The following is a 13,958-nucleotide window of genomic DNA, read 5'->3' as shown; positions in this document are numbered from 1 at the left end:
CTGGCTGTAAGCATTCTTTCAGCTCTGGCCCCTGTTTTAAGCGATTGTCCTTTTGCATGTATGGATCTGCAAAAGCTCTGCACAATCTATTATTTATGCCTTCGATCCGCTTCCTGGACTCTGGCCGTGCACGGATATAGGCTAGATCATTTAGATCCAAGCCAGATCTACGAAGTTTGGGCTCCTGCGTTGAAGGAGGGAGCGGATCTGCATCATGCAGTCCCCCCCTGCCGTTTCTCCTTACGATCTGGGTTTTGTGGAACCTGACCTCTAAAACCCTTACGGCACGCAAACAGCTTTGTTCTGAAACGTATTTTATGACCTCGATCCACCGCAGGAAGAGACCCTCCTCGTGTACCCACGCCAGAAGATGGGCTTCCGTTGAGACCCTCGCCTCGTGGTCTCGTTGGAAACTTGTGGATCGTTCCCAGTCCAGGATCGTATGAATTCTTTTGACGTGGAGCCCCACAGATGCGTAGCCACACAGATCTGGGATTTGAGGCGTTTGGCGGCGGGAGAAAAGCCATTCCTCTGTATGATCTTGCATCAGAGAAACCCTTATCGCAGCGATCACCGTCACCCCATAGCGTGGCTCGCCTTCGGCCCTTGAGGCGTCCTTAGGAACCGATACAGCGGCAACCAGCGTTCTGCGCGAGCAAACCCTAGCAAGAGCCATTTCGAGAGTCTCGTTTTCCATCATATGCTAGATTTGTAATGTCTCCTGCAATACAAGTTCGAATTGATTTCCCTAGACCTACAATATCATTCCTATTAAGAACTAATATTGAACAAAATCTGCATCCCTATGAATCAAAGGTTTCAACTTCCAAGGAAACCCGATCTGCTAAAGCTAGTTGGTGGTGATCACACATAGACAACGGGTAGATCAACGAATCACGAAATGGAAGCAAAGTTTGAGGGTTCATATTGAAACAACCTTTTCCTTGAATATGCGATAGAAAAACTACAAATTTGAACTTGCAAAGATGTAGTGGCTAGGGAAACCTTAGCAACCAAGAATCAGGAGATGCAAAGCTCATTTCTTATTTTTATTTTTATATTGATTAAAATATTAAAAAAATAATGAAAATAATAAAATTCTTAATCATATCATATATATATATATATATATATATATTTTTTTTTTTGCATGGTTTGATCCATGAGAATTTGAATCTTGTATCTTATGGTTTACATAATACTTCATAATATTATGATCTCTAATTGACCTAACATGTGGGTTCATAATCATATATTATTATTATTATTATTATATGTTTGGTTCACAGACACAGGAGATCGGTTGCTGCTACATCAATGGAAACCATCTAGGAAGATCTTCTCGAAGGGATCACATCTTGTTAGCTTATTAGGAAAGCCTAACACCAACAACGTTGAGAAAAATTGAACTCATGACCTCCCATTAGCAAGGTACTTTAACGACGGGAACTCGACCAATTGAGCTAACCCTTGGGTTAAGTTAAATTTTTTATTAAGAATAATGAATATATAATTGTTGTACCGAAAGGTACCCTCCAACCCAGTATGGTAGAGATATTGTAATGTAATGTCCTATAAACATTTTGAATTGGTCAAAATAAAATAAAAATAATCCTACGCTAAAACAAAAATAAATTCAAACTAAAATAATAAAAATACAAATTCTATGTTGTTGTTATTATTATTATTATTAATTTTTGTTGGGTAATTAAGGTAAACTTGACTTGGTCAAGTTACTGGTGGTTTTTGAACTCCAAGTCATGAGAACCCATGGTATTCATATGGAATATAGCCTATGTAAAGGGGTAAATTAAACCAACCTAGTTCATCTTAATTATGGATCTACCAAGCATAGAGAGGGATTAAGTCTCTTGAGATACAAACCATTTTAGAGTGAAAAGAGATTTGATCCCTCTAAGCTCTTGGTAGATCCAGAATTAAGATACATATAGATTGATTTTAATACTTTATGAAAAACTATTAAATTTATAAAGTATTTATGAAATAAGTTTTTATAGTGTAAAATTTTTAATATTGTAAATAAATAGCTTGTTATATTTTATAAAGTTTAATGTAATTAATTCTAAATTAATAATAAAGATGATAGTTATTATTAATTTTGTATTGATAATAAAGATTGTAGTTTTGAATATGGGCTAAAAATTACTTTTGATTTTAAAATTTAAAAAAAATATTAAATTTACTTAAAATTTTTATTTCTTATGTTAAATATTTAAGTTTTTAAATATTAAAATAAATAATAAATATTTAGGAGAAGAAGATTCATTGGCTCGGCTTTTGCGGCTCGGTCGCTGCTGCCCTAACCCTGCTGCGCGCTCTCTTGAACTATGCAACGTTGGGTTGAAAGAAATTGGTCCGACAAAATACAAGGTAAAATCTCCATCAGATTCTATGGAAAGGGGTTCTTTACCTTCCACTTTGAATCTAAAGAAGACAAGGATTTAATCTTCAGGAATGGGCCTTACTTCATGGACTCCAGAGGACTATACTTAAACAAATGGACCCCGGATTTTGATCTAGAACTGGATGTCCCCAATGCTGTCCCTGTCTGGGTCAGACTCCCTCATCTCCCTCTTCACTGTTGGGGAGATGACTCGGTTCGTGCAATTGGAAACGTTGTAGGCAAGTACATAGATCATAGCGAGCCAAAGGATAATATGCAAGCATGCGCGTGCATTTGTGTGGAAGTGGATCTCGGCAAAGGCCTACCGAAAGCCATCAAACTCAAAGTGGATGATTGGAGCCATATTCAGCAGCTTGATTACGAGCAAATACCATTCAAATGTAAGGTATGTCACGAATACGACCACTTTGCCAATCGTTGTCCCTCTCTTGCTAATGTTGAAAATGACCCACAAGAAGAACAGTGGGAAACAGTAAAAAAAAAGAAGTCGGCTCCCTCAACTAAAGCACCGCCAGAATCTGAACCCCCTGCCTCTAAGATTGCCCGCCCCTCCTCATCCTCCCCTCCCTCATCCTCCCTTCCTTCTCTCTCCCCTCCCCTGCCCCCTTCTACCTCCAATCCCTTCTCGGTTTTATCCGATGCTCCACCCTTGGAACCCTCGCATCTTCCCACGATTCATTCAGCTGCCTCTGATCCTTCCCCTCCTCTGGTTATCCCTTCCCAATCTTCCCTTGAACCCCCCCCCCCCCCCTCTAGACTCACCAGGAGCTCATCCAAAGACCATGGAGCCTCTAGCGACTCTCTTAAGAAACCTGGCCCAAGCAGAAAATTTGCAAAACAACACTGAGATGAGAATGCCCAAAAGGACATAGCAATGGGCACTCAAATCCCTATTGAATCTTACATCTTAGGACAACATGGTAAGGAGAAAACTCACAAGGATCAAGGGGGGCAAGCACCTCTCCGCACACCACTCTCCCAATGATCAAAATCCTATCTTAGAATTGCAGGGGTTTAGGGCACCCCTCCAAAATTGCAGCCCTGAAAGATCTTATTTATTGTGAAAAACCAGGTATCTTTTTGTTACAGGAAACAAAGCAAAGCCTGCAGGATATGACTAAAATCATTGAACTGAGCAAGCAGTACAATGGAAGCATCAGTGAATCCAGGGGAGCTTCTGGAGGAATCGCTACAATCTGGAATCAAAACATTTGGAATTATAAGTCAGAAATTATAAATCAGCACTGGATCCAAAAAGTGTTAGAAAACAAAGAAGATCAACAGATTCTAGTTATATACAACATTTATCCGCCTAACCACTTCAGGGATAAGGAGTGTTGTTGGGAGGAAATCAAAGTCAGCATGAACGCAGAGGAGAATACCAATGTCATACTAAGAGGAGATCTAAATCTTGTTCTCCATGCTAATGAGAAAGAGGAGGTATTTTCTCCCCGGATCCTTTCAGAGCTCGGCTAGAAGACATTATGCATGACCACGATCTAGTCGATATCATTCCAAAAAATAGGAGATACACTTGGAGCAACCGCAGGCTAGGTACAGGCAACATAATGGAGAGACTAGATAGAATTCTCATTAACGTCATGCTTCTCTCTTCCTTCATTGCTGGATACGCTAATATTATTCCCTGTTCAGCTTCGGACCATTATCCAATTTCTCTTAATCTAGAAAAGCATTGCCCTCTCGGACCCATCCTGTTTAAGTACAACCTGCTTTGGAATGGTATTACAGCAGTTAAAGATATTGTGGAGGAATCTTGGAGGCGGCATGTAGAAGGATCTCCTGGATTCATTTGGGAATCCAAGCTTAGAAACACCAAACAGGCGATAAAAGAATGGGCGAAAATCAGTTATAAGGAGCCTGAAAGGATAAAAAAGGAGATCAAAAATACACTAAACAGCGTCCAAAAGGAAATAGAAGAGCAGGGCCTCACCCAAGAGAGCAAAGTGCTAGAAAGCAAACTATATTCTCAGCTTTGCTGTGTAAACATAGAGGAGGAATCTAAATGGAGGATCAAATCGAGGCAACTCTGGCTGCAAGGAGGGGACCAGAATACAACTTTCTTTCACAAACAGACTATTGTGCGGAGAGTAAGCAATACTGTCAGCTCAATCTTGGACGTTGAAGGTAACCTTCAAACCGCCCAAGAAGCCATCAGACAGGCTGCTACCAACCACTATCGGGACCTTCTAACTGAAACAACAGATGAAGAGGATTACGATGACCTGCTACAATTCCTTCCCAAAAGCACCAACAAGGAAATGAATGATACCTTGAATAAGGAAATTGATGAGGAGGAAGCTAGAAAAACCATATGGGCTCTTCAGCCGGATAAAGCACCAGGACCTGATGGCTTCCCCATTTGCTTTTATCGAGCTTTCTAGGGAATTATAAAAAGAGACCTGATTAAAATGCTCAAATGGGTCCAGGGGAAAGCCAAAATCAGTGGTTACACCAATGCCACACATTTATCCCTCATTCCCAAAGAAAACCGACCTTCTTCCTTTATCCGATTCCATCCCATCTCCCTTTGCAACTCGTCCTACAAGATTCTAACAAAAATTCTTGCTGCTTGTCTCAAATGATTTCTCCCTTCTCTCATTTTTGAAAACCAAGGGGGTTTTTTGGCCAATAGACAAATTACAAACTCTATCCTCCTCGTCCAAGAAGTTGTTCATTCAAGCCAAATTAGGAATGAGAAAGGTTTTGTCCTTAAACTTGATTTAGCCAATGCCTTTGATAGAGTAAGGCACACCTATCTTTTAGCTGTTTTAAAAAAGATGGGATTTGATGCAGCCTTTTTAAATCTCATCAAAGCTTGCATCTCCGGGCCCTGGATCTCTCCTCTTGTTAATGGACGACTTGGAACTGCTTTTCAATCTTCGTGGGGTCTTAGGCAAGGTTGCCCTCTTTCACCTTACCTCTTCATTCGGATGGTTGAATCCTTCAGCAAAGCGCTGGAATTCAAGCAGAGAGTTGGTCTCATCACAAGAATAAAATTTGGGAATGGTGTAAAGAACATTAACCACTCTCAATTCACCGATGACACCCTTTTACTTGGAGGAGCATCCACGATAACAGCCCGACGATTAAGTTTCTGCTGGACAAATACATGAGGTATTCGGGTGGTCAAGTCAATCAGTGGAAAAGTTTTATTTATGGATGGAACACTTCATCACAGGTTCTACACAGCATAGCCACTATCCTTGGGGTCTCCTGCAATTATGAATGGTCACATTTCACTTACCTGGGCCTGCCAATAAGTGTAGGTCCCTTGAAGGCTGAAGTTTGGGACACTTGAAGGCTGAAGTTTGGGACACAGTTATTGACAAGATGAAAAGAAAGGTGTAGCGTTGGGGTTCCATCTGGCTCAACCCAGTTGGCCACCTCATCCTTCTCAAATCAGGTATCTCCTCCCTACCTCTATATCAATTTTCTCTTCTTCAAGCTCCCATCTCTTTCCACTACAAAATGGAAGTCATCCTCCGCCAATTCCTCCGGCAAGGAGGGAAAAATGACAAAAAGAAATTCAATTTAGTTAGCTGGAAGCAGGTCATCCAATCTTAAGACAAAGGTGGTCTTGGGATTAGATCCCCCAAATTTCTTAACCTTGCCTTTGGAGGCAAGATTGTCTGGAGGCTTATCATTGGTCTTTCGGCTTGGTGGAAATGAGTGTTGGAGGTCAAATACGTAAATTTCCCAAGGCAGCGACTCCTTGATTAGGATATCCCTATCAGAGACTCTTCCAAAATTTGGCGTCTATGTAGAAAAGAAATTCCTCTCATGATCCAGAATATCTCCAAAGTTCCCAAAGGAGGTGCTAATATCAATATTGGATGAGACAAAATAATGGGCAGGCAACCATTAAACAACCATGTTGGAGTCATTCCCATTCTCACCTATTTTAATAGTATAGGAATTCACCACCTAGACTAGATCTCTCTGTGGGACAACCACTCCAATTTATGGTCAGGATGGACATTCCCAGCCATTCCTGTTCATCTCATGGCCAGTCTTCAAGCTCTTCAATACCATTTGCATAGTATAGCTCCAATTAAAAAGAATGAACCTGATGGCTTTCATTGGGACCTGTCAGGCTCAAAGTATACTGTTCAACAACCATTACCCCATGTCCACTTGGAACCGTTGGAAAATGGTTTGGAAATCTGAAGCTCTGCCCAAAATTAAATTCTTTCTGTGGACCCTTCTGAAAGGGAAAATACTCACTGTTGATAACCTTCGGAAGTGGGATATTATTGGTCCTTCACGTTGTCCTAACTGTCAATCCGACGAAGAATCTATACAACATCTTTTTATTGCCTGCCCTTTTGCTAAAGTTTGCTGGAGAAGTAGATCCCATAACAATCACATCCCTTGGAGTGATCAGGTCTCCGTAGGAGAGGTTATTCAACAATGGAGGAAAAATTACCCTTGGAAACAAAGAAAACACAACACAGTAAAAAGGGTCTGGGACGCCCTACCCCTCACTATTTTATGGTCTATCTGGTTCGCCAGAAACCATAAAGTTTTTAAGGACAAGGACACAATCACTAGGAATCTATGCAACAAAGCAAGGAGTCTTTCTTTGGAAACTATTTCAGTCAAAAACTGCAGAAGCATAGACATCACCGATCTTAATGTGGAAGAGCGAATTTTCATTAGCTATATACTGAACAGAAATAATAGTAATCAAGTTGAGACCACCACCAGCAACAGGCAAAGTAAGATGTATTACAATTGGAAAATCCATCTTAAGGAGGAAGAATTTGCTACATGGCTTAAAAACCGCAACACTTATTATCTTTTTTTCAACGGTGTCTCGAAATCGAATCCTGGGATTGCTGGAGCAGGTGGAGTGATTTGCAATGCCAATGAAGATTGTATGGTCTCATATGAATGGGGGCTCGGGCACCTTTCCAACAACAGGTCTGAGGCTTTAGCCCTGTATCAAGGCCTCATTCAGCTCAGCAAGCTCGGTATAGACACAGCTCACATCTTTGGAGATTCAGAAGTTGTTATTGGGCTCATGGCCCAAAACAAAGATTCGCCCAACGTCCTTCTCCATCAGTCCATCAGCAAGTGCAAATATTTGAGCCAGTCCTTCATCACGCTGACCTTCCGTCACATCCTTCATACATTCAACAAGGATGCTGACCTTCTTGCCAACAGGGCATGCAATAGAGCTCTGGGCAGCCTATGTTGCAATAATGAGGAATCTCATCAATATCTGCCATGACTCTGAACCTCCTCTATTCTTTCCAAGTCCTCAAATCAGAAATCCCTGACACTTGGAATTGGTTCAAGATCCTCATGATCCATGTCCAAGACTCTATCTGCTTAATGACCTACCTTCTCTCAGAAAATACATTCCCCTCTTTTGCAAACATGAAACCCACCAGCTTATCTCATTTCATGACTCCTGTTCCGCACTCGCTGTCTCCCTCTCGTGACTCCTCCTCCCTACTTAATCCTTTGCACCTCCCTTCTTATTTATTCGCCCTCCTCTCTTCCCCTTCTCATTATGTCCTCAGGTCTTCCAGAGCTTTCCTCCCGTTGGTTTTTTCTTCTGCCGAACTAAAGGGACAACACCTCTGGTTTCTGTTGTTCCCTTTTCCCGGAGGAACAACAGAAAAGGACCAGCAGAAAAGAAACAACAGAAAATACAACAGAAAAGGAACAGTAGAAAAAATGGAACAACAGAAAAGGAAAACACAGCTTCAACAAGTTCGTCAAGCTTGAAGCAAGTCGGCGTCGACAACAAACCTGAAGAGTCCACTGCTCGACATCTCAGCCACAGTAATATAGATTGATATGCTTTGTAAACGCTGTTATTTATTATTGCAGTTTGTTAGGATTTACCTTTAGTCTTTGGTTTTTAGAAGCCCAAAAGGTAGGATTAAGGAGGAATTTTGTTTAAGCTGTAGCTCCTTCTTCCCTAGCTCTTCTTGGCACCTCAGCATGTATTTCAGGAGCTCAGTCTCCCTCTCTTTTTTTTTTCAGATTTATAATAGCAACCGAATTTGTCAAAAAAAAAAATTAATAATAATAAATATTTAATTATTTTATATAAAAATTTAAAAATAATTATTATATAAATATTTGTTATAAAAATATTATTTATTTTTTTATTATATTAATTATTATATATGACAGTGACATATAACGACGATGTTTTTGGATTATTTCAATCGTACCAATTTTTTTTCCAGTTGTACTAAAAATTTTGGTGCTTTTGTAATGGTAACTTTCAGTTTCGATAAAAAAAAATGTTGCGAGTGTTACTCGACCACTGGGTAGGGCTCGAATGCCCGAGGTTTCTCGTTGACATATCAAGTTGTGAATCTATGTGTATTATCACTGCATCTTGTTTTTTTAGGTTGGGAGTACTGGCAAACAATGCTTGTATGTTAGGAGCAAACTGTCTATTCCAAGACAATGTTAGAGAGATTAATTGAGAAGGAGAAAACTGGTTTCAAAAGCTTCAACAATCATGAGTTAACAAATATAATCCAATGTGCACTTGAGAAGTGCAAAAGAGAAAAAAAATAGGAAATTAGAATCAAATTGTTTTCTTGTAAATTCTTGGTTTGATGAGGAATGCAAAATGTCAAGGATAACCTTGAAAATGGCAGGCAAGGAGAAGATGAATGTAAAGTTATATAAGAAGATACTAAAAAGGAAAAAAGACAAGTTCATGAAAACAAGGCGAGAAGAGTTAATATATCTAAGTAAGAATAACCCAAAGCTTTTCTGGCAGGAACTTCAACCAAGGAAGAAGCAAATCAAAAATAATATTACAACCAATCAATGGTTTGAATATGTAAAGCAATTCTATGAGAAAGAATCAGAGGTAGAGCCTCCCTCCAAGATTAACACAACTACAAAGCTCTTCACGTTACAGGAGGTGGAGATTGGAATTAAGAAGTTGAAAACAGGAAAGGCAAAGGACTTGGTTGAACTTCAAGCAGAGTATCTAAAATGGGGAATGAACACTCTTGCACCACACATCATGGAAATATTTAACAACATCATTCAATAAGGATTACCAAGGGACTGGACAACTACCCTAGCAGTACCCATTTTTAAAAGTGGAGACATTAATAATCCTTCCAATTATAGAACCATTATGATCAATCCTTTGTTTGCAAAGCTTTTCGGCAGCATGGTAGAAAATAGAATCAGTAAGTGGGTAGAAGTAAAAGAAAAGAGGGCAAGAGGACAAGCGGGTTTTAGGCCGAAGCATTTTACAGTGGATCATGGTATCACGTTGAGACACATTGTTGAAAAGGTTAGGGAGGACAAAGAAGAAACGTTTTGCTGCTTTGTTGACTTCAAAAAGGCATTTGACACAGTCCCTAGAGATAAGTTGTGGCGTAGAATGGAAGAACTTGAAATTCATTTTTAGTATAGAGCCGCTATCCATAGACTTTATGAAGAGGTGAAAGTCAAATTAGAACCTTAACAGATATTTCAGAAAGCTTTAGAAGTGACATTGCAGCGAAGCAAGGTTGCCCTCTATCTCCTACTCTTTTTGGCTTATATATTGATAAACTAGAAGAGTGGATAAATCTACAAGGTGGAGATGGTGTTCAGTTGGGGGAGTTTGTGATAAAGCTTCTTTTATATGTAGATGATCTTGTATTGATTTCTAAATCGACACATGGATTGCAAATGCACCTATATGCCCTTGAGCATTTTTGTAGAGAAGTGGGGATGCAAGTCAATACTAGTAAGACCAAAATAATGATTTTCTCTAATAAAAGGAAGTAGAGCCAACATACTTTCTTCTTTGAAGGCAACATTCTTGAAGAAGTAAATGAGTACAAGTACCTCGGAATTGATTTCAACAACAAACTTAATTGGGAGGACTACAGAAAGAAGAGAATTTTAGGAGGGTGGAAAGCATTATATGCTCTTCAAAACAGATGTAGAGAGGCAGAGTTATGGGATTGGAAAATGACTAAAATGCTTTTTGGACTCCTAGTTTGTCCAATGATGCTATATGGGTGTGAATTCTGCGCTAGCAGCAACCCCATATCAAAATGGAAACATATTGAGAAAATCTAAAAACGATTGATCATGAGTAAGTTCAAAATAAAAAATTCGGTATCTTATGAGATAATGTTGAGTGAAGTAGGAGCAACTCCCATCGAAGCAATTGCTATGGTGCGGCTCATAAGATATCTAAAAAAATTTGAGCAAATGGGTGTAGGTAGATGGCCTAATGTTATCTTCAATGAAGGCATGAGTGAAAGAAAGAAAACATGGATGAAACAAAACTACATATGGATGCAAAAATGGAATATCTACCTCAATGCATGTCCCACAAATAACAAGGAGCTAAAGGATTTTGTTATAGAGAAGTTTCGTAAATGGGTATGGGGAAAGAGTTGGGTAGAAAGAAGAAGTACTACACTGAGGAATTCCACCCTGTGTGTGATCTACCACAAAAATAGTTCATTGGAGCTAGCATTCCATGGAGAGAAAAGGTTCTTATTTCTCAATTAAGAACAAACTCACATCAACTTCGGTGTGAAACAGGACGGTGGAAAAGGCCTAAAGAAGCTTGGGAAGAACGGGTGTGTACATTTTGCACGTATGGGGTAGTGGAATCAGAGAAACATTTCATTTTGGAATGTGATGCATTCAAAGACATCAGAGAAAGTTATGGGAATATGTTAGCATCGATTTCTTGGAAATGTCTTCTCAGTGAGGAGATTGTTGGAAAGTTGGGCCAGCTCATCATCAATTTGAGCAAGAAAATGATTGAATTGCAAAAGACGAAAAGCAAGGAACTAATAGTCCCATAGACTATTTTTAGTATTGTGGACGTTAAAATATTATTTCATTTCATATCTCTTGTTTTGTTTCATATTTGTTTGTAAGGTCGAAAATCCCAGAGGGCTAGGTTCTGTGCAACAATAAGTGTGGGTTCTTTGGTAGCTCTGCCACCATGAATATGTGCTCGAAATGCTACAAAGATCATTTATTGGCCCAGGCACAGGTATCTACCGTTAAATTTGTGGTTGAGAAATCCTTGTCAGTCGACATCAGCAGTAGAAAAGCCTCGAGATTCGATGTTTCTAGGGTTCGAAACCTTGCAGAAGTTGTTGGGTCCATTCTTAGAGGATGGGAATTATGTGCCTTCTAAAGAGCCACTGAGGGTTCTGAACTGATGCTAATATTGTAGGAAGCGTGTGGGATTAACGAGTTTCAAGTGTTGGTGCAGTTACGTTTTCTATTATTTGCGCATTTATTCAGAAAAGCATGGATGCTAGTTTGATTACAAGGAGGCCGGGTGTCAAGAGATCGGTAAAGCTAATCCTATGGTGAAAGCTAAAAAAATTTAGAAGATTTAGAGATCATGTTAGGTTTTTTATTTGAATTAGGGTTATGGGTTAGGGTTTGGAAGTGTTAGTCTCCAGGGTGCTGCATATTTTTGGTGACTATTAACTGTCGCATTCACACTGTTATTATATTGCGACATTTTATATGGGATATGGCGATGTTTGTACACTTGTTTTTCTTTGAATTTTCATTTTACTTCCTTTGGATCCAGGTTATGTTTCAATATGTTGAATCTGTGATTTTGAAATGGGTACAGGTTAGTGGCCTTTCATTGATTACAGTGATGTGGGTCTTTAATTTTTTTTTTTGATAGTTACCATGTCCACAGGGATTTTTTAAGAATCAAAATTGATATTTGAAATTATTCAGAAACATATTAACTATGCCATTTTTTTTCATTTCTCTAAGTGAATAATTTGATAATGATTTTTTATAGGTTATTTTGATTTTCGTTCTGGAAAGAATTCCAGTGAAAATTATTTACTTATCTATTTCTAATGGGTTGCGACAGGGTGGACATTATAGAAGAAAGTGTTGAGCATTAGGCAACTCAATTTAAATTTTTTATGTATCAAGAGTTGGCAAGGAAACATATTCTATCTAGTTTTATCCCCGATAATTTTTAAAATCCAATTTCATATAGTATGCTACACTTGTAAATTTTATTTATTATTTTTGGAATGGAATATCTGATTTGATTCAAAACAAAGTTATGACTAAGGTAAAATTTAGAAGATTTAGAGATTAGGTTAGGGTTTTTATTTGAATTAGGGTTATGGGTTAAGGTTTGGAAGTGTTAGTCTCTAGGCTCTTGCATATTGTTGGCGACTCTTAACTATCGCATTAACATTGTTATTAAATTGCAACAATCTATATGGGTTATGGTGATGTTTGTACATTTTTTTTCTTTGAATTTTAATTTTACTTCCTCTAGATTCAGGGTATGTTTCAATATGTTGAATCTGTGATTTTGAAATAGGTACATGTTAGCGACTTTTGATTGATGACATTGATGTGGTTCTTTAATTTTTTATTTATTTATTTATAATTACCATGTCCACAGGGATTTTTTAAGAATCAAAGTTGATATTTGAAATTAATCAAAAACATATTAACTATATCATTTTTTTTCATTTCTCTAAGTGAATAATTTGATAGTGAAATTTTCTAGTTTTTTGTTTTTGTTTTTGTTTATTTGTTCGTTTGTTTTTGTTTTCTGGAAATAATTTTAGTGACTATTATTTATGTATCTATTTCTAATTGGCTGCAACAAAGTGGACATTGTAGAAGAAATTTTTGAGAATTAAACAACTCGATTTAAACGTTTTATGTATCATGAGATGAGTTGGTGAGGAAACACATTCTATCTAGTTTTATCCCTAATAATTTTTAAAATCCAATTTCATATAGTATGTTGCACCTGTAAATTTTATCTATTATTTTTGGAATCGAATATCAGATTTGATTCAAAACAAAGTTATGGTTAAGGTATATGTTGATGAATTAAATGAATTTTACATTGGTCAAGATCAGTCTATGAGATATCGATTTTTTTTTTTTCAGAGGAAAAAATCAGAATGGATTATATTAAGATGATATAAAAAGCATCATTTACAGATGTCTCGGAGGACATTTTTCAGATAGAGAGGATACTGGTTACATGTAGAAGTCCGCCTGAAAGGGGACAGGGGGAGAAATACCCTGTTTTGCGGCAGGGTCATCGTAGATCTTTCAGAGAAATAACGGCAGGAATAAAAACTTATATATAATCAGATGTACAGAGATATCTGATAGCTGTAAGAGAAACAGCACATTCGATACCCTGCAGCTATACAAACTTCAAGATAAGATCGATTCCATATCAAGCATTTCACCATGTTCGATCGCCACAGCTGTAGAGACGGAAAGGGATTTTCAAAATCGACAAAAACAATTCAGCACATTCGATTTCTTTTTTCAGAGGAAAATATCAGAAGAAAACAGGCAGAGAGGATGCCTTCGGAAAAAAAACTGCCAGAAGAAGAGGAACTAATCCGATGAGGGCATGGAGTCCGAAATAGACATCAAAATGGAATGCAGGGGCTGGCAAGAATTCTGAAAGATACGGTTGTTCCTCCATTTCCAGATGAACCAGCAAGTGAGGATAAAAAGAGCACGCCAGGAGGGA

The 13,958-nt window shown here is 38.3% G+C and overlaps 1 protein-coding gene across 1 annotated transcript; it reads left to right on the top strand.

The window, feature by feature from the left end:
* Positions 1-3,993: 3,993 nt before the first annotated feature.
* Positions 3,994-4,827, top strand: LOC149143957 (uncharacterized). Its single transcript, XM_089452002.1, has one exon. It carries the CDS (start codon positions 3,994-3,996, stop codon positions 4,825-4,827), a length of 834 nt encoding a protein of 277 aa, XP_089308128.1.
* The last annotated feature ends 9,131 nt before the right edge of the window (positions 4,828-13,958 follow it).

The sequence above is a fragment of the Pinus tabuliformis genome, chromosome X (genome assembly GCF_031772625.1).
Source record: "Pinus tabuliformis cultivar Carrire ecotype Pingquan chromosome X, CPIR1, whole genome shotgun sequence".
Taxonomy (NCBI): Eukaryota; Viridiplantae; Streptophyta; class Pinopsida; order Pinales; family Pinaceae; genus Pinus; species Pinus tabuliformis.
This window is presented reverse-complemented; position numbering and strand designations above follow the sequence as displayed.

Coding starts and splice junctions, on each gene's coding strand:
- LOC149143957 (XM_089452002.1), top strand. CDS start 3,994: ATGGAGAGACTAGATAGAATTCTCATTAACGTCATGCTTCTCTCTTCC.